The following is a 23,958-nucleotide window of genomic DNA, read 5'->3' as shown; positions in this document are numbered from 1 at the left end:
CAGTCCTGGGCACTCTTCCTGCACAGGTCCCGTGGCGGGACAGCTGTTCTGCAGAGTGTGCAGGTCAGGAGGTGTGTATTTGTGCACGTGTGTACCTGCGCTACAATGTTCTTAAAGCCCCCCTTTGCATCCCCCACCCCCAAATCCTGATGTGGCCTTTTCTTAGGGCTGGTTCCTGAAGGCTGCTCAAACTCTCACTGGCTGCCCAGGGCACAAATTTGCCCCCCACAGCTGGTGATTGGCATATCTAGGTCACACACCCTTTCCTTTGGTCATGCCCCCTATCTTTGCTACACCGATACCAGCAGGGGAGAGGAGTTCTTCACTGGCCCTGTGCTGCCAGGGGACCCCTCTGCAATGGGCTGGTCATGTCATGCTAGTGACAGAGTCTACTAGTGATACAGCACAAAGTGGTCTCACCACATTGGTGAGAATCCAGCCCAACGCCGTAAGTAGATTGAAACAGGAGCTCCTCTCTGCTTAGAGCGGAGATGGGGGAGCTATGCTCCCCAGCGTTCCCCGCCTCCCCCTTACTTGAGCTCTTAGCTCTGTGTCTGTGTTTTGAGCGGGATGTTTGGTGGGTTACTTAAGAGGGCACCTGAAGATTAAGGAAGAGAGGAGGGAGGGAGGGGAAAGCAAGAGAAGCGGCGGAAGAGAGAGATGGTAGGAAGGCGGAAAGTGGATGACTGTATCCCTCTGGGGCGTGGTGATGGAAGCAGGTAGTTCTCCTGGGCTGTGCTAAAACTTACTGAAGCTCCTGGGAGAATGAGAACTCCCCTAGGATGCTGGTTCCGGAGAAGGTATCTTCTCCGTTCTGAGTGGTGAGGTCACCCCATCTCGTACGCACTCAAAGAGGCAGTGGGAGGCTTGGATGAGCTCCAGGAAAGAGGGTCGCCATTGGAGGGACCTGCCTGAGAAATGGGGACGTTCACGCTCGAGGTCTTGGTCTTGCATCTTGGTCAAATCTGAGACCTTTCTGCACATCAAGGGAAAATCTCACCCCAGCTCTTTGCGACAGCTTTCAGCTCCTCGTGCCCTCTGGAGAGCTTGCTTGCAAAGGTCAGCCAATCTCCTGACCACATTGGAGGGGGCTGATAAAGATGGCAAACTAAGCTGCAGGAGCAGAGTTTGATCCTGTGAGGCCCCTGACATTACTGGAGAACTCACTGGCTTCCTGGATTTGGGAGAGGAACGGGCCATGGCCCCGATTATGAGGGAAGGAATCCCTGTGCCTTCCCCAAGGACAAGCTGATGTAAAAGAAGGAAAATGACATGTTTTGCTCCAGTCTCCCTCCCCCACCCCGGTCAGGTTAGGCAGCCCCACACCTCCAAAGAGAGCCCGGCATGGCTTGTTTCCCAGTTGTTGTTGTGGTCGCTGTTTTGTAAGGGCTGGGTGGAGCCTTGGATTCATCATCTCTTGCACTGTACGTCAAAGCCATGACTCGCCGCTCGCCTGCACCCTCCCTCCTGGAAATGGAATTTCTTGGCTTGGCAAGACACTGTTTTCCCAGTAAAAAGAAAAGGAGTACTTGTGGCACCTTAGAGACTAACAAATTTATTAGAGCATAAGCTTTCGTGAGCTACAGCTCACTTCATCGGATGCATCCGATGAAGTGAGCTGTAGCTCACGAAAGCTTATGCTCTAATAAATTTGTTAGTCTCTAAGGTGGCACAAGTACTCCTTTTCTTTTTGTGAATACAGACTAACACAGCTGCTACTCTGAAACCTGTTTTCCCGGTGGCTACCACTCACACCGTGGCTGGGCCACTCTTGGATCTTCCTCCTCGTGTCTCCAACTGGGTGGGGCAGGGAAGTGAGGAGAGGGCGCACTCCTGCTCTGTCTTGTTCTGTTCCCCCCCAGCCCCAAATCCTCAGAGCTTTGACTGTGTTGTCACTTGACTGGAAGGAAAGCTCAGGGTGATCTCTGAGGTTTCCCCACTAGTCGGATCAGCAGGAGAAGATGTGTGTGGATACTAATTCAGCCATAAGCAGCAATGGGAGACTTGGGCACTAACGCAGGCCTGAGGTCTGCATGTGTGTTTGTACAGCACCTAGCATCACCCCGTCCCCACCCTGCTTGGGGCTTTCAGCAGCTGCTATCATATTAACAGTAATGGCTGGCTGGAGACTTGGTTCCAAACCCTTGGCTAGAGCATCCTGGGTGGGATCTCCTGGGAACACAGGGCTTGCCAGACTGGATCAGCCCAGGATCTATTCAGCCCAGCCTCCTGTCTCCAAGAGGGGCCAGTCTCAGTCGGCTCAGAGGAAGGTCCTACAGAGACAGCTTCCTCCTGACCCCCCAGTAGTGAAGCAAGAGGGTTCACCTCCCTTCCAAACCTCCCTTCTAGGACCCTCCTGCGATATTTTGCAGTAGTTGTCCAGAAAACTTCAGCATATCTCTATCCCCCCCACCCCCCAGTGCTGCAGGGTCATGTGCTCAGCCACGGGGGGGGGGGGTCCTGTCCCCCCCCCCCCGGGTGGGAGGAAGCCTGGTGTCTCCAGGGGACGGGTGTTGTGAAGGGGAAGGCCTCAATATTTTCTCCATGCACTGCAAGAAGAAGAAATTCTGCTACATCCTGACCCTGTGCAGAAACGTGGTGGGGAGGGGGGGGGTCACTCTCTGTCTCTGGCAGGCGTGACCCTGCTGCTCTGTAGCCCGTTCGCCTTCTTCAGCAGCAGCTCCCTGACCCTGTTCCCCTTTGCCTCCTGAGCTAACGAGCTCTTGCCTGCACTTACGCTCCCCTCCCTTGGGCTTGCAAGCTCTCACACGCCCATGCTCCCTCCCCAAAAATCCCCTGTCCCCCCCCACCCCTTCCCAGTGCAGCACCCACAACCGAGCGTGTGCGTGTGTGTGTGTGTGTGTGTGTGTGTGTTTGGAGAGCTGGGAAGCGACACAACAGCCGCAGCAGCCTCCCTCTCCATTCCCCCCCCTTCCCTTTGGCTAACTGCTCCAATTCTGTTCTCCTTATTTGGCCACACTGCTCCCAAAGAAGGGGGGGGTGGAGGATGGGGAGGGGGAGCAGCGGGAGAGACTGGGTGACATCACGGGGCTCGGGAAGAGACAGGAAAAAAGTTACTTTAAAAAAAATAATAATAAATCCCTGCGCACTTGAACCAGCGGCTTGCTGCAGTTCCTTTAAAAGGAGATGTCTGTACTAGAGACCTCTCGTGCGCTCTCCCAGCCCCTCCGGGAAGCCTCTAGCCGAAGGAGACACCTCTGCGCTCGGCTCCCCACCAGCAGCAGCTGCCGCCAACGTGCACTGAGCCTGCTCTGGGAGCTGGGCAGGAAAGGGGGGAGCGAGAGGGGAGGTGAAGTCGCAGGCACTGGTTTGAGGCCTATCTGGCAGAACCTGTCTGGGCAGCGGCGCTCCCCCCGGGGCCCCCCACGGGCACGTTGTGCCCAACCCGCAACACCCAGCGACCTTTCAGGGGGAGGGTCAGGCTTGTCCAAATAGACACGTTGAACCAGAATCCCAAAGCGAGATGGGGGCTGAGGCTTTCAGAGCTGCCAAAGGGATCCAGGCACCTGGCCCCCATTCAGCTCAAGAGAAATTGGGCATCCAAATCTCCTGGGTGCCGCCCAAAATCCCTGCTGAGGATTTCAAACCCTGCTCCTGTCTACAGACTTCGCTTCCAACTCTTCCCATTGCAGCCACTGGGAGGTTGAGCCTTTGGTGGGGGCAGGGTATGGCCCCTGAGGGTTTTGCTGGCGAGGCTGGGCTTTGGGCCCCCTGAGAGGGCCCCCAGCAGGGGTGTCATGCTCGGCAAGGGAGCCTAGTGCCGGCACAGGCTCTCTGTTGTTCTGCAGGGGGCAGACACACCATGCTGAGTCCCCCCTGCATCCCTGCACTGAGGCCCAGCTATGTTGAAATGCAGCAGGCCGGGGGGCTCCAAGGCAGCAGCACGGCCTGTGAGTAGTGGGGTGATGGTGTAACTAGCAGGGGGCCGCAGTGGAGGGATACCAACTGCTCTAATGCCCAATATGTAGCAGCCCAGCATTTCTCATGCTGGGGGGCCCAACCCAAATGGGGGGTTGCAAGAGCGGTGGCTGCTGGCCAGTTGCCTTGCTCTGAAGGCAGCGCTGCCGCCAGCAGCAGTGCAGAAGTAAGGGTGGTCTGATATGGGTCATCACAGCCTGAAATATTTTCAAGGGGGAATCCCAGCAAAAAAAAAAAAAAGTTTGGGAACCCCTCTACCAGCCCGTATTCCAGGGGTTCTCAAACTGGGGGGGTTGGGACCCCTCAGGGGGTCGCGAAGTTATTATATGGGGGGTCGTGAGCTGTCAGCCTGCATCCCAAACCCCACTTTGCCTCCAGCATTTATAATGGTGTTAAATATATAAAAACATGTTTTTAATTCATAAGGGGGGGTCGAACTCGGAGGCTTGCTCTGTGAAAGGGGTCACCAGTACAAAAGCTTGAGAACCACTACCGTATTCCATCTCCATTATTTTCTGTCTTTGCATTCAAGGTGGCAGAGAGCCGCTCCCTGCCATGTGCAGTTACCCCTTGAGAGCCAGTCGCTTGGCAGCTGGCTCTTGCGTGATGGGCCGATAATTGCCCAGTAAAGCCCTGCTCTCCTCTCTTGATACATGTAGAAGAGGGATGCAGAGTTGGGGATGGAGGTTCCTGGAGGGCTGGGCTGTGATGTGGGGCACAGGACGTGGTCGCGTCTCCGGGCTGGAGGTTCCTGGAGGGCTGGGCTGTGATGTGGGGCAGGGGACGTGGTCGCGTCTCCGGGCTGGAAGTTCCTGTGGGCTGCACTGTAATGTACCTCAGGCCCATCTCTTCTCTGGCTTCAATAGTTTCTATAGGGGCATTGCTGCCAGCACTAGGGCCTCATGCTCTGAGTGAATCACTCCGGCAATGCACGTTGCCTCCACCTTCTCCATCCTGTCTCTGGAGCCCACCCGAACTGGTGCGCTATTGGAGCGGGGGAGGAGAGCTGTGCTCCCCAGGGCTCAGTCTGGCTCCGCGGCATTCAGCCCCCCGGCCCTTTGTCTCATACATTCACTGCTGGTATCCCTAGCAGAGGAGGAACTTCCCTTCCCAGTCCCCCCTGCTCTTCTTTGGCTGGTCGGAGGCAGTGTGCTCTAGTGCGTACGGCTGGGGGCAGGGTGTCAAGAGACATCCATCGCTGACCTTTGCTTTGTTCCCTCAGATTGTCGAGTTGCCATTTGGGGCTCAGGGTCGGAGCCCAGAGCAGCCATCACAATAGCGTCCAACAGCTGGAACGCCAGCGGCAGCCCCGGGGAGGGGCAGGAAGATGGACAGGAGGGAATGGACAAGAGTCTGGACAATGATGCCGAGGGGGTGTGGAGTCCAGACATCGAGCAGAGCTTCCAGGAGGCACTGGCGATCTACCCCCCCTGCGGCCGGCGGAAAATCATCCTCTCGGACGAAGGCAAGATGTACGGTGAGTAAGACCAGGCCGTACTTGGATTTAGAAGGGATCCAGGCTTGACCCAACGGACACTGCAGAGATGTATGTGTGCTTATTCAAATATCCACCATTATGTTTCAGAGTGAACATCCAGTTAAGATGACTGAGCAGCTCACCACCTCCCTTAGAACCAAATGCTGCCCCTGCATTCCCACTCCAAAGTCCAATTAATTTGAGGATACATCCCTTTGGTTATTCTGTTTTGTCTCTGACTCCAGTTCAGGGGTAGAGCAGGGAATTTCCTTGGGTTTGCTGCCAGTGCTCGGTGGTTAGCTCTGGAGATGAAAGTCCTGTCTTCGCTCACAGAACAGGTGTAGCCTGCCAGAAGTGTGTGTGTGTGTGTGTGTGTCCAAGTGGGGATTACGGGTGCCCGAGATGGCAGTAGCTGGGGGCTCAGGATTGAGATGCAAGCACGGGGGGAGCCCAGACCTTGACTAGCTGAGCAAGTTGGGTCAGGATTGAGGTTGATCAGCAGAGCTGTGTTGGGAGCTTATTGCTGGGGATACGGTGGGTGGGTCAGGACTGAGCTGCCTTGGGAGAGCTGTGTGGGACGGGTTCTGCAGCACCTGAGGCTCTGATGTTCAGTCTCTCGCATCCAGTGGATGATTGAAATCACCCTGTGTCAGCCCCCGCATTCTGACCTCATCTGGATGGCTGCTGGCTGGTGACAGGAGTGGAGGGTGGCAGAGAGAGAGAAGGTAAAAGTGAGTTTCTGAAGGGGAATTGCTCCTCCAGGCTCAGCCCCCAGATGCCCCAAGCCTGGATGTCTCTGACATGGAGGCATTAGGAGCTCTTAGTATGAACGGTGCCTTCCCCTCTGCCCAGTCACTTTCCAAGGCTTGGCCCTTGCTGTCTGCACCAGGGACACTAACCTAATGTCTCAACCACAGTATTTTGGGCCGTGTCTCTACCGGCCTGTGGGGACACAGAAAGGGAAGCCAAACTGGGGCAGGGGTGGTGGCCATCTTGGAATGGCTGAGACCTGTCAAGTGGTGTTGAACTCTGTTCCCCATGCTGAGGATCCACAGTCTGTGACATCTCTCCCTTGTCTCGCTCTCTCCCTCTCTCTGCTTTGCCTGCCTGACTGGTTTGGTGAAGTTGCAGCCAGAGAGAGGCTCTGCGCAGGGAGTCCACACACCTGGGGCTGGGCGTGAAAGCTGGTGTGTCTGGCCTCTCATGCAGGTCACAAACAAAACACTTCCTTCTGCTTCAGAGGCTCCTTCAGCACCGCCTTTGGATTTGTCTTTTCAAACCGCGGCTTGGCCTAGAAGTTCCCCCGTGTCGATGCTTTCCCCAACTCTGAATTTTCAGGGCCACAACCTGTGGGGGAGCTAACTACATTCCCAGAGCCCTCTCCTTCCCCCACATCTCCATTCAAAGCTCCTCCATTTCCAACCCAATGGGCCACATTCATCCAACAGAGTCATGAATATGGCCTGGTGTCTCCCACTAGAACAGGGTCGCCTTGTTAATATAGGGTCTGGCCAAGGGAAGTCTGTACCCACTGATGGCTCTGGGGGAGTGGGGCCCGTCGCCTCTTGGGTTCAACTTTAAATACGTTATTGGTGTGACAAGATAGGCAAGTGTGCCCAAGTCAGTGCATTAAGCATCTTCAGCTGAAAGCAGAAAGCCTCGTTGATACAGGAACCTGCCTCCACCCATTGACGGTTCAGTGGGTTAGGATGCAGTGCCCATGCTCCAGTTTCCATTGCTTTGTTGGCGTGACAAGCTAGACAAGTGTTTGCCTGAGTTGAGAGTGAGTCTGCGCCGAGGACAGGCTGGCAGTTGGAGTTCAGCCCAGGTCGGTGGCGGGTGTCTTTGTGCGGTGAGTTGGGTGACTCTCAGCCCAGTTCCTGGCAGGTCAGTTGTCCACATCAACACCTTCGCAATTGGCACCTTCGCGGGTGTTGTCAGCGGTGAGGCCATTGAAACTCCCCTCCCCTCGAGGCAGTCCTTCTAATGCAGACTCGGGATGCTCCTGCAGTCTTTAGGGCTGTCAGTCCAGGACTCTTCTCTAGCACTAAAAGGAAGTCCAACCCCGTTTTCATCATCCTCTGCTGAGATCTCTCAAGTCCCAACAGCTCAGCACAAGGTTGGTCTTGCTCAGTGCTTGGATGAAAAACCTCCAAGGTAACCCAGGGAGCTGGTGGGAATGGCACCAGTTTTTCCGTATGGGCCACTCCAAGCCCCTGTGCAATGCGAGAGGGAGGCTATGCTGCTGGAGCGGGGCCTTTCTAATGAAATGGAAAATAGAGGTTTAAACCCCCTCAAACTGTTCTGGGCTTTCTGCCTCCCTCGCTGCTGGCGACTAGAGCTGTGTGTAAACACACATTGTCTCCTCCTTCTCTGCTCCGGGCTGAGTCTTCCCGTGATGTCACAACTCAGTGTTTGTGACCTTAGACCTGTCTCCATGGGAATGGACTGTCATATTATGAACACTTTGTTATGACCTCAGAGGATGACTTATGGAGGTGGGGAGGAACACTGTCTGTCTAATAGTGTTCAGAGTAGCAGCCGTGTTAGTCTGTATTCGCAAAAAGAAAAGGAGTACTTGCGGCACCTTAGAGACTAACAAATTTATTAGAGCATAAGCTTTCGTGAGCTACAGCTCACTTCATCGGAATGCATCCGATGAAGTGAGCTGTAGCTCACGAAAGCTTATGCTCTAATAAATTTGTTAGTCTCTAAGGTGCCACAAGTACTCCTTTTCTTTTTGTCTAATAGTGGTTAAAGTGCAAGACTAAGCTTCAGGAGATCTGGGTTCTGTTCCCAGCACTGTCACCCACTCTACCTCAGTTTCCCCCATCCTTATAATAGCTAGAATACCTACTTTACACGTAATGTGTTCGTCTCTGTAGAGCACTTTGGAATCTTGGGAGGATGCTAGAGAAGGGCTAAGGATTAGGATAGTTATATATTGATCATATTCTGAGAAACTGGGCACAACTCTTACACCTGATCAGAACTGGCCAGTCATGTCTTTGTACCAATCTCTTGGGAATCAGCACTGAGCTGAAGGGAATTGCAGACTGCTGGTAATGCCTGACCTCTCTCTCTAGTTGCAAAAGACTCTAAAGCACCTTACCAATTGGGCACAGAGCACCCATGAAATGCAGCCACCTCTGGGGAGGGGGACAGTCACTGCCCGCACACTGCCTTTTTAAGTTCTTCCCTAAGCATTGGCCATTCCATTAACTGCTCCCCTCTCCTGCATTGGTCTCACTGGCTCTCCACGCCTCTCCCCCTCTTCTCAGATCTTCCTGCAGCAAAGCAAAACTTCTCCCCACCCCTGCTCCCAAGATTCTGGGCCACCCAAAGGGACCTGCTTCGCTACACCGCCTTTCAGCCCTTGCATCCCTGCTCCTCACTCATGCCGCCCAGCGGGGGCCCTTCTAGCTCAGGGCATCAGGGACGGAGGCTGGGGAGCACGGGGATTCCAAAGCGGGTGCATTTTTTGGATTTCTCTGGGAATAGTTGGAGTGCCGCTGGGGAGCTTGGCCTCCACTCAGCAAACCCAAGTGTGCAAACTGGTTTTTCCAGCCCCTGGGAGACATCTGGCAGTTGCTTAAAGAGACAGCAGCCCAATTCTGCTTTCTTCATCCACGCTGCCGCACTTGGTTCAGAAACTGATTTTCACCTTCTCTCGCTGCGTTCCCCCACACACGCACACTTTCTCTCTGCCTCACCCCCTCCCCACTTCCGCTCTCTTTCGTAGGCAGTGTTTAGAACTGGGGGCAGGGCTGCGGGGAACCTTCCTGGTCTCCCTCCTGGAGGAGAGAGCAAGGAAGGGGTCTGTTGAACCGAACATACAGTGGGCCCAGGATCTGCCTCTAATCTGGGAGGGGGCTCAGAATAGCTCATAGTCCCTGTGCACCCCAATCCACCTGCAGGAGTGTGGCTTGGGGAGGTTGTGTGCTTCCCTATGCCAATCCTAGTTCTTCTGGGAGAGGAGGGATTGGAACCGCCATGACCCTTGCCTCTGATCTTTAAATTGTGATGTGAGGATGTCAGTTACTCAGCTAGACTTGAGGGGTCTGTTACAGGAAAGGGGTGGAAGAGATTCTGTGGCCTGTAATGTGCAGAAGGTCAGAATAGATGTTCATGATGGTCCCGTTCTGGCCTTCAGGTCTGTGATCTGTGTGGCCTTGAATGAATCCCTGGGTTTGTGCCTCCCCATTTGCCTGGTGGGGCTGGTGACCCCTTTCGCGGGCGTTATTTCCAGCCTGCTTGGCCCCCCTGACGAGAAACCCCATGGAGAAGCCAAGGCTCTCCATGCTGGAATAGTGGAAGCAATGGCAAATGAGTCATTGGTCGAGCATAATCCAGGGGTGGAAGGGGGGGTCCTCTCCACAGGGGAAGGGCTTAGTTCACACCTAGCGCAGGTTCTCCAGGTCACACAGCCCCAGAGGGCTCTCTGAACCAGGGCTGGGTCAGCCGTGACCAGAGGGAGACTAACCCCAGCAGAGCCAGGGAACCCCACTGTTTATCTGGGCAAAGTGGGTGCTGTTCATCTACTCTTACCCCATTGGCTTTTGTTCCTGCCCAACCTGCTTACCTCCCAGTACTCCAGTATCCCACTAAGAGAATATTCTAGTATTCTCTACCACTAGCCCCAGACTCTCCATTGGAACCAGTAACGTCGTGGACCCTTACTACAGCATTCAGTAGTATTTTCTTCTCTGAGGATTTCTGCAGTAACATCTGCTCCCAACAGCTTACATGAGTCTCCCTACGGTATTGCTGGCCTTTGTTAGCTGTATTACAGTAGGGCCTAGAGGTCCCAGCTGAGACTGGGACTGCTTTGTGCTGGGTCCTGTATAGACATGCAGTATGAAGCAGTCCCTACCCTGAAACACTTGCAATCCCTTGCTGTAGCGTTGTTTCCTTGGGATGCCACTGTGCTCTGACAGGATGAGAGCTCTTGCCAGCGATGGGCCTAGACAGGACACGGCAGGGCATTCTGTAGCTTCCCTGGGTGAGGGTTTCTCCAGCCCACCAGCATGGCTACCTATCCAGGCAGGTATTAGAGATGGGATTTTTCCAGAGGGATCCCAGAGCATTATAGCTCTGGTGCGGTACTTGCGGGGTAGGGGTGCTCTGATTGCAGAGGGACTGAGCTCCCAGCATAGGGAAGCAGTGGAAGGGGGGCAACCTTGACCTATGGTAACCTCTAGCATTTGAATGGTAGCCAGGCTGTGAGCATGGGGAGACAGTGGAGGGCCGGGGCTTGTTGGGCAAGGGGTGTCTCTCCGTCTCTCAGGGTTGTTGCCAGGAACTCAGGGAGCCTGCGCCTTGCCCCCAGACAGCAGGTGTAACTTGAGTTGGACTCGGCCAGGGCTGGTATGCTGCAGCGCGCGGATTGGCTGGAAGGTTGTCCCACTAGGTTATTTTTAACAGAGCCGTCCAACTGGTTCACGTGGTGGTGTCAGGAGAGAGGAATTTGGGGAATGTGGTAATTTGGAGGAGGGACGTGCCCTCCTAGAGGGAATGGCACAACCTCTGGTGAATCACGGGGCCGGGACAGCCCTGCAAAGCCTGCCAGTACCAGAGAGTGAGAGAGCAGGACCCTTAGCTACCTGGTACCATAGAGACGGCGAGGGGGGCATGCACGGGGGCCTTCCCGCTGTTCCAAGAGACAGACACGCACAGACTTAGCTATGCAGGTACCATAGAGACAGTGGGGCCGACACAGAGCTGTCCTGCTGGTACCACATACAGGGAGCAGAAAATAGGGTTGGTGTGCACTAGTAACAGAGAAAGAGACACACGCAGCTCCATGGTACAACAGAGGGTGCATGTGCGCACACACGCACACGGCTATGCAGAGGGAGGAGAGTTACCCGCAGCACAGTTAACCACAGGGTGCTGGGGGGCGCCAAGGGAGAAGTGACACATGCTGTTAAAATAGAGGTGAGGGGAGAGGACACGGCAGGCGAAAGGGAGAGACATACAGTTGCAAAGCTCAGTCCCAGAGGGGGGAGACCCGCTCACAGCGCTTGGGGAATGATGACCCCTTGAGGCCTCTACAAACTTCCAGAGCACCTGGAAGAGACTCGCACTGTGCAGAGAACCCTGCAATGGCGGAGCCGGAGGTGGACAGTTAATACCCACTGAAAATATTCCAGTGTCCCATGCCCATAGTGCACTCTCTGTGCTGTGCCCCACTGCAGGGCGTGGGCTGCCCCATATGGTTGCACTGTGTTTGTAGGTCCTTGAGCCGTGCTCAAGACTGGGAGGATGGTGGGGATATAGGAGATCTGGTGTGTCCCCACAATGGGAGGGCGGGAAATACAATCTCCTCACATTGACCCGCTCCAGACCACAGTCCTCCCCTCCCAGCAGGCTCCTGCGGTACATTGTAGGACTCTAGGACGTCTACTGACCCCGAAGTCCCTCTCCTCCACTAGGGTCACTTTTTCTTCTTTTCTCCCCACCCCACCCCTTGTCCTCCTTTCTCCACTCTCCTCTTCCTCTCATCTTTGCCCCCGTGCCTCTACGCTCAGCGCTGCCCTCTCCTCTCAGCATCTCCTCCCTTGCCACGCTCTGTCCAGATCCAGGGATCTTCAGGGTTAGCTCCATTGCTCTCTCACACCCTGCCGCCCCTTTCCTGCTTCCCCCCATGCCTCCCACCATGCTGTGGGGCCAGGTCTGCCTGGAGTGCAGCCTCTTCAGGTCACTAGGCCACCCTGATAGGCCAGGGCCCACCATGACTCTGGATCCTTCAGGTTGCTTGTCTCCCAGGTCCCGGCCTAGCTGTAACCCCGAGGCTCTTGTGGTCTGACAGCCCGCCAGGGCGTCAAGAGTGAGATCCACGCTGCCAGGGTGAGCAGGTGGGCGCCTGCCATGTCCTTCCAATAGCACCTCTCCAGGACACAGCTAGCGTTGGGCGCCAATAACAACTGGGCAGCTGCTGCGCCTTGTGAGGGGAGTGGAGCAGAGGCAGAGAGAAGTGGCATCTGGGGTGCTCGGGGTTTGACGGTGGAAGAGCAGATCTCAGACCCCGGGGTGAACAAGAAGCGAATGGCGGTGGCAAGCCACGTACTTAGCAGTTGTTCCCTGATGACTCTCCTTGTGCTGCGTTTCTTTCTAATGTGCAGTTTGCAATGGAGAGGCTGCAAGGGGAAATGCCAACGCACCCGCCCCCCAAGGGAGCAGCCTCACCGGGCCCCTCAGATAGTGTGAGGAGAGGCTAAGGGCTGGAATCTCCTCCTCTCCCTCATGTCTCTGGGGTAGCCCAGTAGGTACAGGCAGGTCAGGCTGGGCCTTGGCCCACCTGATTCTGAGTGGCTAGAGACTAGGATACCAGAGCCCCTGGTTGTGGGCGTTTATGGGAATGCAGGATTAGCTACAGCTGCCTCCTAAGGGGAAGTAGTCCAGCCATCCCCTGTGGGGGTCAGTGTTAACCCAGGGCGTGGGGAATCACTCCAGCTGTTCCCTGTGGGGAGCCCCATTACTCCCAGGCAAGCTTTTCTGTGTGTGTGAGGGAAGAATAGCCGAGTGGATGGGCCACTGGGCTGGAACTCAGGAGACAGGAGCTCTGTTCCTGTCCTACTGGGTGACTTTGGGCAAGTCACTGCCCCAGTGTTCGTTGTGCCTCAGTTTCCCCCATCTGTAAAGTGGCCTCACAGGGGAAGGGAGGATTGGCTAATGCCCCTCACAAAACTACAGTGAAGGCACCAGGGTGGCATGCTTCATCCCACCATGTAGGGGCATGCTAGCCCCCATTGGTATGAGGGCCTGCTCAGGTCACCAGTAAGAGGGCATATGAGTGCTCCGGGGGCAAAAGGGGGGGTCTGCCCTACCCCCGTAAAGGGTTGCACCCCCCTCAAGGGTCAGGGTCCCTGCTCCAGCTGCTCTTTCTGGAGGGAGCATTGCTACTCCCATGTGTGGAGCCTTCCTTCTCTTGCCCTGCCTGGGAGGCATGGGAGGCAGTGCAGCACCTGGCGCTGTCTGTCGCCCTGCTGCTGGCGGGATTTGTAGGGGTGTGAGGAGGGGGCGAGGGGCACTCGTGCTTCTTCCCTTACAGTGTGAGGCCTCTTCGGAGAGCCCCTCTCCCTGCCCCCAGAAGGCGCGGGGCGTCGGGCGCTCCTACAAAAGTTGTTTGGCTTTTTGACTTTTTTTTTTTTTTTAAATCCTAAACTAGCTCCAAGGGCATTTCAGCTAGCTCCAACCACCACCATCTGGTCCATTAAAATAAATCTGGCATGCTTCCCCACCCCCACATAGGTTGGGGGTGGGGGGAGAGGGGGAGGAGAGAGAAGAAAGCTCCCAGCTGCTCTGAGGTTTGAATTTAGATTGGCCACAGCTGGCCTGTAAAATGTGGAGCAAAAGCACTTCTGCTTCGGATTAGGCTGAGGATGCTGGGCAAGGCTGTTTAAAAGGCCAGCACTGCTGGAAATGCGGATTAGGCAATGGGGGAAAATGGGGGGGTTGCCAGTGTGGCTCACATCTGAACCCAGATCCCATTTCCGCAGCATGTAGAGGTGCCCGTTTCCCTCCCAGGAGGAGGGGAGGGGTGTCTCTGAGAGCAGTGATCCCAAAGTGCCAGGTTCCTGGTGGAACGAGCACAGAAAGCTCTCCTGCCCCTCTTCGCAGTGCCCTCCAAGAGCGGCGCGGGAGGGAAGGAATCCCGTCCCGCAGACGCGATGGGAGGAGTTTCTGGGTGTCCCATGTCTGCGCCTGGCTCTCTGATCAGCACAAACCGCCCGCCATTCGGTGCGTGCCATCAATCGGAACGGTCCCCTCCATTGTGGTCATTTCCTTCTGTCCCGGCCCTTTTCTTCCCATTAACTCTGTCACCCGGGCCCTCACAGACCCTTCCAGCCTGCCCCACCAGCTGGCTCAGTCTTGCCTTGACAGCTGCCAGGACAGCACCACCTTCTGGCAAAGCCTTGTCACTTGACATGTGGCTTGGAGAGAAACCTTGGTTAGGCCAGGGCTGGGGTGTGAGGGGAAGGCTCCGCTTGGACTAGGGAAGAGAAGTATTTGGGTGTTGGGGGCAGGGCAAAGGACCTGGCAAGATGCTCCTGCTTTGATCTTGTTCTTACTCTGTTCTTACTCTTGTTCTTTCTTTGGCTTGCTCTAGGTCGCAATGAATTGATAGCGAGATACATCAAGCTCCGGACGGGGAAAACACGGACGAGAAAACAGGTAAAAAAAAACCCTGCTTTACTTTATTTGAAGAAAGTGTCTGAGCGCGAGACTTTGGCTGATAGACTCGACCTCAAGGACAGTGCTGGGAGTCTGGCTTGCTTCGCTCGGCTTGTCGTCGCGCCCTGGGAGGACGAGGAGGGACTGTGTGGCAGAGTCCGGATGCCTGGGTTCCACTTCCAGCTCTGCCGCTGGCTTGCTGTGCGTCTTACGTTTCCCCTTGCTGTGCCCCCTTTTCCCCATCCGTGCAATGAGGATTACGCTGAGCTGTGTCATGGGGAAGGTTATGGGGTTTGAACATGGCTAGTCAAGCTCTCTGGGAGCTGCTATAGCCCAGCAAAAGGGGGGATAGCGATCGTTGAGACCCCCCTCCCCACAACCCCACTGCTTATTAGATGCTTGAGGTCCAGGAACTGATCTGTTCCTGCACAGTCATCTTATCTCCTCCCGTGGGCTTCAGCTCGCTGGGCAAGCGGGGCTGGGTGAGCCTCCTGTATGCTGTGCCTGCCTGGCGTGGCACTCTATGCTCCTCTGGGTGTGGCCAGGCCAACTAGAGATTGATGAGTCTCCTGCAGCGATGGCTAACAGCCTCTTTTATGATGCAGTAGAGGCTCAGGTGCTAAGATCCCGCGGTTCCCACTGCTGACGTCCCACCGTGAGGTGTCAGAACACCTGGAGTTTGGGATTCCGTTGGGATCAGCACTCGGTGTGTGCCTGCATAGCCCAGCGTCGCCCATCCCTGACCTTCCTGAGAGTCCCGGTGGGCCCAGCCACGTCCCAAGAGCAGCCCTCTGCATGGGGCAGCGTCATGACTGCCTCCCCTCCTGAGGGGAGCTGTGGTGGCGAGTGGGGCATAGGGAATGTTAATCGAACCTTCAAAAGTCATTTGATTTGGGGTTTAGCTTGTGATTGGGCCGAGGACTCATGGGGTCTTCCTGTTTTATACATACCTGGCCCTATCACTTCTGGAGGAATCTGGGCCTGAACCCAAACGCCTCTAGATTCAAACCTGGATCTGGATTATGCACATGGCCCCTTTCTTCCTACTAGGCCAGGCCAGCCTCCAGCTCTGAACAGTCACTCGTGTGTGAGATCTCTAGTGAAATCCTGCGTCTTTCACCCCTCTCTTCTAGATCCTGTTCTAGAGCCCCTCTCTGCCAGTACTCTTTACCAGGACAGGGGGTGCTTGTGTAACCCAGGTGCCTCAGATACCCCGGTGCTGATGCACTAGAAATCTGTCCTGTCAGCCGTGGGCATGGGCAAAGAGCTCTCTCCCATCCCCACCGGAAGTTCAGACTGTTGTAAGGCTCAGTGATGGGGGAATCATAGAGCTCCTTGTTCCCACTGGCTACCTGCATCCCCTCCCTCCAGCCAGCCCCATGCTCCTTGCCCCCATTCATCGTACTGGGTGAGGTGTGCAGAACTGGGGACTAGCGCCAGGGCAGCATTGAAAATCAGCTAGCAGCGAATCACACCTGCTGTGGGAGCTCTGGGATGTTACCTGCCTCGTGAGACCAAGGGAGTAGGAGTCCTGTATCCATTTCCACAACTGTGTCTGTGAGTGCTTCTGGACCAATCCAGGGACGGAGCTGATTGTCCATAAGCCTTGGAGAGGCTCTTTCCATTTGCAACAGGTCCGGTTGCCAACAGCCGTCCTGCTGCTCCCCATGCATGAAACTCCCTCTGGCTGTGTCCAGTGCATGCTCTGTGATGGGATTAGAAGAGCGGGTCACTGGTGCTGTGACTGGCTACGGTTTGTAGCGGGGTTCCTGCCAACGCGAGGGGGAAAGGATCTTGGAAATCTGACTACTGCTCTCTCCTTTGCTCCCCGCTGGCTTGTGACAACAGGTAGCTCCAGACTGGCTGGCAAGAGGAGCTGTGATGGGGGGCAGGACAGTCTAATGAACTGGGATTTAGGAGACAAGGATTCGATCCCCAGCTCAGACGCAAACATCTTGTGCAAATCATTAATCTACCCTTGTGTCTCAGCTCCCCATCTGTAAAATGGGGATAACAGCACTGCCCTACCTCCCAGGAAGGATAAAATCCATGAGTGATTGCTACTGCATTGATGGGGGCAGTATAACCACTGTAGAAGACATATTGATTGATTATAAGGTGCTTGGATCCTACTGGGGGGAGGGCTGTCTAGATACATGGATAGACTGAAGGCCACGTTGGCTCCATGCGGTAGAACTTTTCCTGTGCGTTAAAGCTTTGAAATGATCCCTTGAAAACTTATCTGGGCTTGGCAGTAGGTGCTGGGGGGGCAGGGGAAGGTGCCGCTCGAACAGATGAATAGAGGGGAATTTTGTTAGGGAGCGTGCAGCCCTCGCTGGGTCCCTCTGGAGACAGAGGTTTGAACCAAGAGCAAACTGAACCTGATGATCTCCATCAGAAATGTTCCTCCATGTGTCAGAGGCATCTCAATGCACAGCAGACAGTCTCTGCGCTGAAGAAGCAGCCTAGGGGCTGGGACTAGATGCAAGAGAGCAGGATGGAGGGGCAGCTGATGGTCAGAAGGGAGCGTGTGGGAAATGACACCACTTTGCTGCACAGACCTGCTCCCAGGCTGGATTCAGTGTCACCTGCTCCGTAGCATGACACAGATGAGGCCAAAATTTCCAGCTCTGGGTGACCCAAGAGAGGTTCCTAACTCCCCACTTGGAGCCCACTTCCCCTTGAATGGTCTCTTTAACCTGTATTAAGTGCATATCTGTTTCACCTTGTATTTAAGTGTGATGTTCGGAGTACCTTTCCCAAACCTGAAGCAGAGCTCTGTGTGGCTCGAAAGTTTGTCTCTCTCACCAACAGAAGTTGGTCCAATAAAAGATATCACCTCACCCCCCTGGGACCAACACAGCTATAATGACACTGCACACACCTGATTTTCCAGGGTTGACAGCTCTCAGTGACCTCGGTGAGGGTTGTGGATTCTCAGAAAAGCAGCCACCTTTTATTTAGATGCCCAGACTTGGGGCTTGTCTACGCTTGACAGCACTTCCGTGTAGACACTCAGTGATGCCAGGGGTTCTCCTGTCAGCATAGTTAATCCATAAGAACGGCCAGACTGGGTCAGACCAAAAGTTCATCCAGCCCAGCATCCTGTCTTCCGACAGTGGCCAGTGCCAGGTGCCCCAAAGGGAATGAACAGAACAGGGAATCATCAAGTGATCCATCCTCTGTTGCCCATTCCCAGCTTCTGGCAAACAGAGGCTAGAGACACCATCCCTGCCCACCTCCCCAAGAGGCAGTAGCTAGGTCGATGGAAGAATTCTTCTGTCTGCCTAGCGCTGTCTACACCAGGGTTCAGGTGGGCATAACGACATCGCTCGGGGGATGGTTTTTTCCCAGCCCTGAGTGACATAGCTGGGTCGACTTCACTTTTTTGAGTGAACCTGGCCCTGAAAATTTTTGCCTGTATTTTTCCTCCTCTTTGCACAGCACAATTCACAGAGAGGTTGGGGAGCCCGCCGGAGTTTGTTTCAGCTCCTGCATCTTCCATGGAATTATTAGCTATGCTGCAATTGCAGGGCCATATTCCGCCAGACATGGATTGGCATGGCCAAGTGGAAGGGCAAAATTTGCCTTTCAGAAACTCCCTCCCTGACAATGACGCACGAGAAGGAAAGAGCCCGGGGCTGAGCGTGACAGGCTGGCAGTTAGAGAAATCATCTCTATGTTGGTCAGATGTTTGCCCCCTTTGCTTAGAAGCTGCCAAGAGCCTTGGCGTCCACACCACCATTGGTTGCAAAGTTAGAACCACACTGCAAAATGAAACAAGAGGGGTGTGCTCGCGGGGCACGTGCCCGCTCTATAGGCCAGATCCTCGGCTGGCCTAAACTGGTGTAACGTTTACACCAGCTGAGGATCTGGCCCGATATTTTTGGCCACCGGTGCTCGCGTTCCATAAGAGGAGTGCTAGTTCTGTGGAACCTCGGCCAGGCCAGGAGCCTCCGCTGACCCCCAGGCTGGCCCCGTGTATCTCGAGCGCAGCAGAGTGCGGGATCATGTCTTCATTCTCTTTGTGTTTTCCTTTTTGAATGGCTTGGCGGACACTAGGTGTCCAGCCACATACAGGTTCTAGCTCGGAAGAAGGTGCGGGAGTACCAGGTTGGCATTAAGGTACGTTGGAGACCCTGCCCATGCGTCCGTGGTGTGTGAGCATGGGGCAGCCCCTCTCCTTCCTCTCCTCTGCTCTGGTTGACGGCTCTGCTGTTTTCCCCTCTCCTTCTGCTTTCTCTCTGCAGGTCTCTAGCCACTTGCAGGTTCTAGCCAGACGGAAATCTCGCGAGATTCAGTCCAAGCTGAAGGTACGCGCTCCCCGGCTTCCCCCCACCTCCCGCTTGCCCCCAAGCAGTGGCCGTGCTGACAACTAACACACTCAGCTCTGTGGTGTGCCGCTTTCTCTTTCCTTTTTATGTCTTTCCCCGACTCCCTTCGTTCCTGGAACCAGACACTCCTTGGGGAAGGGGTGGCAGGAAGAGACTGCAACAGGATCTCTCCAGCTGGAGAGGTCTAGCTAGGAAGCTCCTGAGGACAGATAGAGGCCTCCCTGGAGAACCTACTCCAATGTGCCCTTTGCAGGATGGTGAGCGCTGTGCCCATGTTGGGACCTGCTTTGCATGGAGCAGGGAGTGCAGGGTTGATAGGTTGCAAGGGCTGGCCAGAGCCTGAGCATCCCAAAGGCAGTAACATAGCAAGCAAGGCTCTTAGGCTTTCCCCTTAGTGCTCTTCCTCCTTCCCATAAGCTCTTGTGCTGGGCAAGGCTCTGCATGTTTCCCTGTAGCTGGGAGAGTCAGGGCCTCCCCCAGGCTGCAGAGATGCATCAGAAGTTGGCCGCTGCAGGACCGTGAGGGAGCAAAGCAGGCTGGAGCCTAACCTAGCCAGGCGCTGCTCCAGACAAGTTTGGTAGCACTGGACTAGGGGGTCAAGACAGCATGCTGGGCACCTCCCCAGCTGAAGCCATAATGTCCAAGGGGCGGGAATGAGATGCAGAGCTCACACCTGTGCCTGAGGCTGGGGGCCCGGAGCAAGGGGCTTTGCAGGGTGATGCTCCCCCAGCAGATGCTGATGCTCATGGGTTGGTCCCATGTCCGTGCAGAGTGATGCTGTCCCAGCTGTGCCACTCTGCCCCAGAAGGTGTCGGGGTGCTCAGGCTATGGGGCCCACATGCTGTGACGCTGCTCCCCACCCCTCCCCATAAGGAGACACGTGGGTGTTGGGGCCTGTGCTTCTAGTCTGTAGGGGGACAGTTGGGCTGTGGGACCAGCACAGGGAGATGCCGGGTGGGGGATGTTTGAGCCACAGGGCTCATACGGTGGGACGTACTCGCTAGTGCAGGGATGCTCAGCCAGGAGCTTTGAGGGCTTCCCATGGAGACCCTGCTCCAGTTCATTCTGGCTGCCTAGAGGTCATGCTAGGGATCCAGGAGCCAAGGGAGCAGAGCAAGGATAAAACTGGAATGTTGTCTCTTCTTTGGTTGGCTTTTCTTTCTCTCCTTCCCTCTTTCTAAATGGAGTTTGACTAACCTTTCAGTAACCGTTTCCACTGTGTGTTCTCTGTATTGTTGTTTGCTGGGTGCCAGAGGCACATGTGGGTGGGGTGGTCACAGGGCAGGGTGTGGGGAGGGGTTTTGCAATTGAAACTGAAACGAAAGTTCTCATCAGGATGTTCCTCCTTTTGTTGTGGTGGTTCATTTTGTTTTGTGGAATCCCCACCATCGGGGCCCCATTGTGCCAGGCACGGCACATGTGCACACGCTTAACTAAAAGACCCTGCCCTGAAGAGCTCGAGTAGGAGACGAGAGACAACAGGTGGATGCCGCAAACAGAGGGGAAGAACGCACCATAATAGTGCAATAACTATGATTAGCCTGCACGGCGTGGGGGCCACTCCCAGGTGACGGAGAAATCTCTCTGCTGGTCCATATGCATTTGTTTGTTCCAGTACTCTCTGTCTTCATGTCTCATTTAACAAGTCCAGGCAGAAAATCCCTGTAGAATTTAATAGGGAATTCTGTCCCTACTGTAGAGTCTGTTGGATTGTTCAAAAGAACCTAGAGAGAGGCTGTGGCTTGCTGTTAAATTCTAGTATAGGGTTTGGGAGTCATTTCTATAGCTCCCTATCAATTTAGTCCCTATTAAATTCCATCTGACTTTTCCATAAGGACAGTAACTCCTCTCGCCCCTGGGGACTCTCAGTAACTGATGTGGAAGGAGGCTGTACTTAACAAGCCCTGCTTACTCCATTAGAAGGGGCACTTGAGGGCAATTTTGAAAGGGCCAACAGGGCCTGTGTGTGGAACAGCTGTATCTCCATTTTGTAATCCTCTTTGAATACAGCCACGTCCAACTGCCTTTCAGTTCTCACTATGCCTCAAACGAGTGTCCATGCACATTGCTCTTATGTGCCCCACGTACAGGACTGTGTAATATTGATTTTTAAAATACATCCATCTCCTGAGTCTCTGGGGGCTCTTAAAATTGGTTCAAAATGAATCGGCCGATCAAGCCTCAAGTTAAGCTCTGAGGCGGAAAAGCAATATATGATCTGATGATCAGGGCATACATACGTAATAAGCACACTAGGACAGTGGTTCTCTAACTTTTTTACTGGTGACCCCTTTCATACATCAAACCTCTGATTGCAACCCCCCCCTTATAAATTAAAAACACTTTTAAATATATTTAACACCATTATAAATGCTGGAGGCAAAGCAGGGTTTGGGATGGAGGCTGACAGCTCGTGACCCCCTGAGGGGTCTCAACCCCCAATTTGAGAACCCCTGCACTAGGTTGACCACAGATGTGCTGGGAAAGATTGCAGAACCCTCTGTTCCTGCTGAGTGAGCAAAATAGTTATTGCAAAAAGGAAACCTTGCTCCTTTTGCCAGTTGCCTCATATAAACATACAGACATCTAGGGACAGATTTTCTAGTGTTCTGCACCCACTGCATTGGGCCCGTCTGAAAATGCGGCCACTTCAATTTCCTGGTTTTAACCCTCTCCCTCCTATGGCTCCTTTCCAATGACCCTGGAGCTGAGCATGGTAAGCAGAGGTTATTTTTGATGCCTGTTTTCTCATTTCACTTTGCCAGCTTTAAAACTTTTAAGAGATGGTGAATGGGAAAGACTTGATTATAGTCAAAACACAGAAGATCCAATAGCCCAAATGAGGATCTATGTGCAGGCCTGGAAATTCACAAATCAATCCGTCATAAAACAGCTGAGAATCATTTCCTCATAAGCATCCCTTTAAATCCCCTCTACCCAGCATTCTTCCCGCTCCTATCCCCACTCAGATCTACATGTGCACATCCACTCGGTTCCCAACCAAACACATGGTTTCCACCTTCATCACCCCCACTATAAAAATGGTTCTAGCACCCCTGTTTGCATACAGCCATGCACATCTCATTCCCTGCCTTTCTGCTGTGTGCACGTATAGAACCATTCTGGTGCTTCTGTCACACACGTACATGTGTGAGCTGGGTAAGGTTCCTTCATGCCCAGTCAGCCCGGGGCTCCCTATCCATAGCTTCACGTACAAGTGCAGCCTATTCTGGTATTTCACTGGCGGCCCGTGCACTACTCAGTGGCACCTAACTGAGAAGAGGTTACCAGCTCGCACGGATCTGTTGTGCCCATTCACAGGGAGACCAGGTCCATTAGAAACCACCCAGGTTTAGATCTGGTTTGTTTCCAAAGTCAAACCCATCTTCCCTTGGTTCTTTGAAGGGTCAGTATGTTAATGACTCCTATAAGGGTGCAGATGCGCCTCTGCTCTGGGATTGTTGCAAACATACTAACCGTTGCTATTCCTTTCTTTTACGTACAGGCCATGAACTTGGTAAGTAGTGCTTGAGTTTGCAGTTACTTTCTTTAAACTTCTCTTTATCCCTTTAATATTCCCTGGCCCTCTCCCATGGACAGAGACCCCTCGCCCCAAGGAAAAATCCCTGGTATCAGTGATTCGGTGGGGGGGTGTTTTCTCTCTGAGTCAGGACCCAACCAGTGCTGCTAAAGGTACCCTCTCACACATGAGACTTAAAACTGAGGCCCTGGCCACTTGTGCTCGACAATCCCTTGGGATGTTAACGTGAGCAAATTCCAGTCTGGGGCTGGGGGTGGGGAGGGTGGTTTCTGTTCTCCTTCCCGAGTTCCCCCTGCTGTTTCATTGACTGTATTATTCTCCATGACTTCCTGTCCTAAACTGTTGTGCATCAATGCATGACAATGATAAACAGCTGCCATGCTCCACCCCAGAGATGGCTGCATCTCAGGGGCAGTTGAAGGGCTCCCTTTGCATGTATAGATCCAGTTTGTAAAGCATGTTGGGCTCCTTTGCGCTGAATCAAGGTCGGTCTGTCTGCATCCCTGTCCAGTTTGGGTTGGTAACCACACTTTCTGTTCCTCCTCTCCTCTCTCAAAGGACCAGGTCTCGAAGGACAAGGCCCTGCAGAGTATGGCCTCCATGTCATCCGCACAGATCGTATCCGCTAGCGTCCTGCAGAACAAACTCAGCCCTCCTCCTCCTCTTCCTCAGGCCGTCTTCTCTGCTCCCCCCAGGGTAAGGGACTCCACTCTCCCCCAGGTGAAAGAAGGCTCTCCCTGTGTTCCCAGCCCAGCAGGATCTGCCACATGAAATGGGCTTGGAACACTATCTAGGAAGGAGGTCGCAGGCTCACCTGCCACACTGAGACTTGATACAGGGAACAGCAGGGGAGGGGTGGCTGCAAGGAAACTCACAGCTACTCCAGTCCTAGGCTCTCCCGATAGGCAGCTTTGTTGAGGAAAAGGGCAGGAGATTTGACCCTTGGGGAGCTCTCAGCTACTGCATTTCCGTAGCAGATTTTCTGCCGAAGACACAGTGTCCCCGTTGGCTGTAGATTTGCTGTGTAACCTTAAAGACCCTCGAGCTGTATAGTGACCTGCTCAAAGGGGCAGTAAGATGCGTCGCAGGGTGTTGGGATGTGCTGCTGTTAAGTCCCTGACTATTCCTTTGTGTGTGCTTTTGTTTCCCCAGTTTTGGAGCGGGTCTATCCCAGGACAGCCTGGACCCTCTCAGGAGTAAGTAAAGAGGCACCTCAAGTCTCAGTCAGACCATATTTATGGCTGCTGATGCTTTAATATGACTTGGTTTTCTCCCCCCAAGTTCTTGTGTCAGTCAGAGATCAGGAAAGCAGTGTGCTGTTATGGGGAGAGCAGGGACTGGGGGGCCAGGTTTCCTAGGTCCTGTGCCCAACTCTGCCAGCTTAGGCAAATCACTGGTATGCATGTTTTTAAATCTGCATGTGAGCAGTGTGTGGAGAACAACCTGATGCATGCAGCTGGCTCCCATTTAGTTAGGAGAGGGTCAGAAAC

At 54.2% G+C, this 23,958-nt stretch overlaps 1 protein-coding gene across 3 annotated transcripts in view; it reads left to right on the top strand.

Annotated features, from left to right (window-relative positions):
- The window catches only part of TEAD3 (TEA domain transcription factor 3), a 58,010-nt gene that overhangs the window by 21,107 nt on the left and 12,945 nt on the right, over positions 1–23,958 (top strand). The window contains exons 2-8 of one of the 3 annotated variants that reach the window (XM_038380217.2): positions 5,162–5,416; positions 14,529–14,593; positions 18,656–18,718; positions 18,844–18,906; positions 22,433–22,444; positions 23,027–23,164; positions 23,621–23,664. In XM_038380217.2, coding sequence (XP_038236145.1) covers positions 5,281–5,416; positions 14,529–14,593; positions 18,656–18,718; positions 18,844–18,906; positions 22,433–22,444; positions 23,027–23,164; positions 23,621–23,664 — 521 coding nt within the window. In that variant the 5' untranslated portion in view covers positions 5,162–5,280. The remainder of the gene's footprint in view (positions 1–5,161; positions 5,417–14,528; positions 14,594–18,655; positions 18,719–18,843; positions 18,907–22,432; positions 22,445–23,026; positions 23,165–23,620; positions 23,665–23,958) is intronic. The other 2 variants (XM_043500425.1, XM_038380218.2) reach the window with 2 other exon arrangements.

This window comes from Dermochelys coriacea, chromosome 21, assembly GCF_009764565.3.
Source record: "Dermochelys coriacea isolate rDerCor1 chromosome 21, rDerCor1.pri.v4, whole genome shotgun sequence".
NCBI classification, from domain to species: Eukaryota; Metazoa; Chordata; order Testudines; family Dermochelyidae; genus Dermochelys; species Dermochelys coriacea.
The sequence above is the reverse complement of the archived record's forward strand: the minus strand, read 5'-3'. Positions and strand labels throughout refer to the sequence as shown.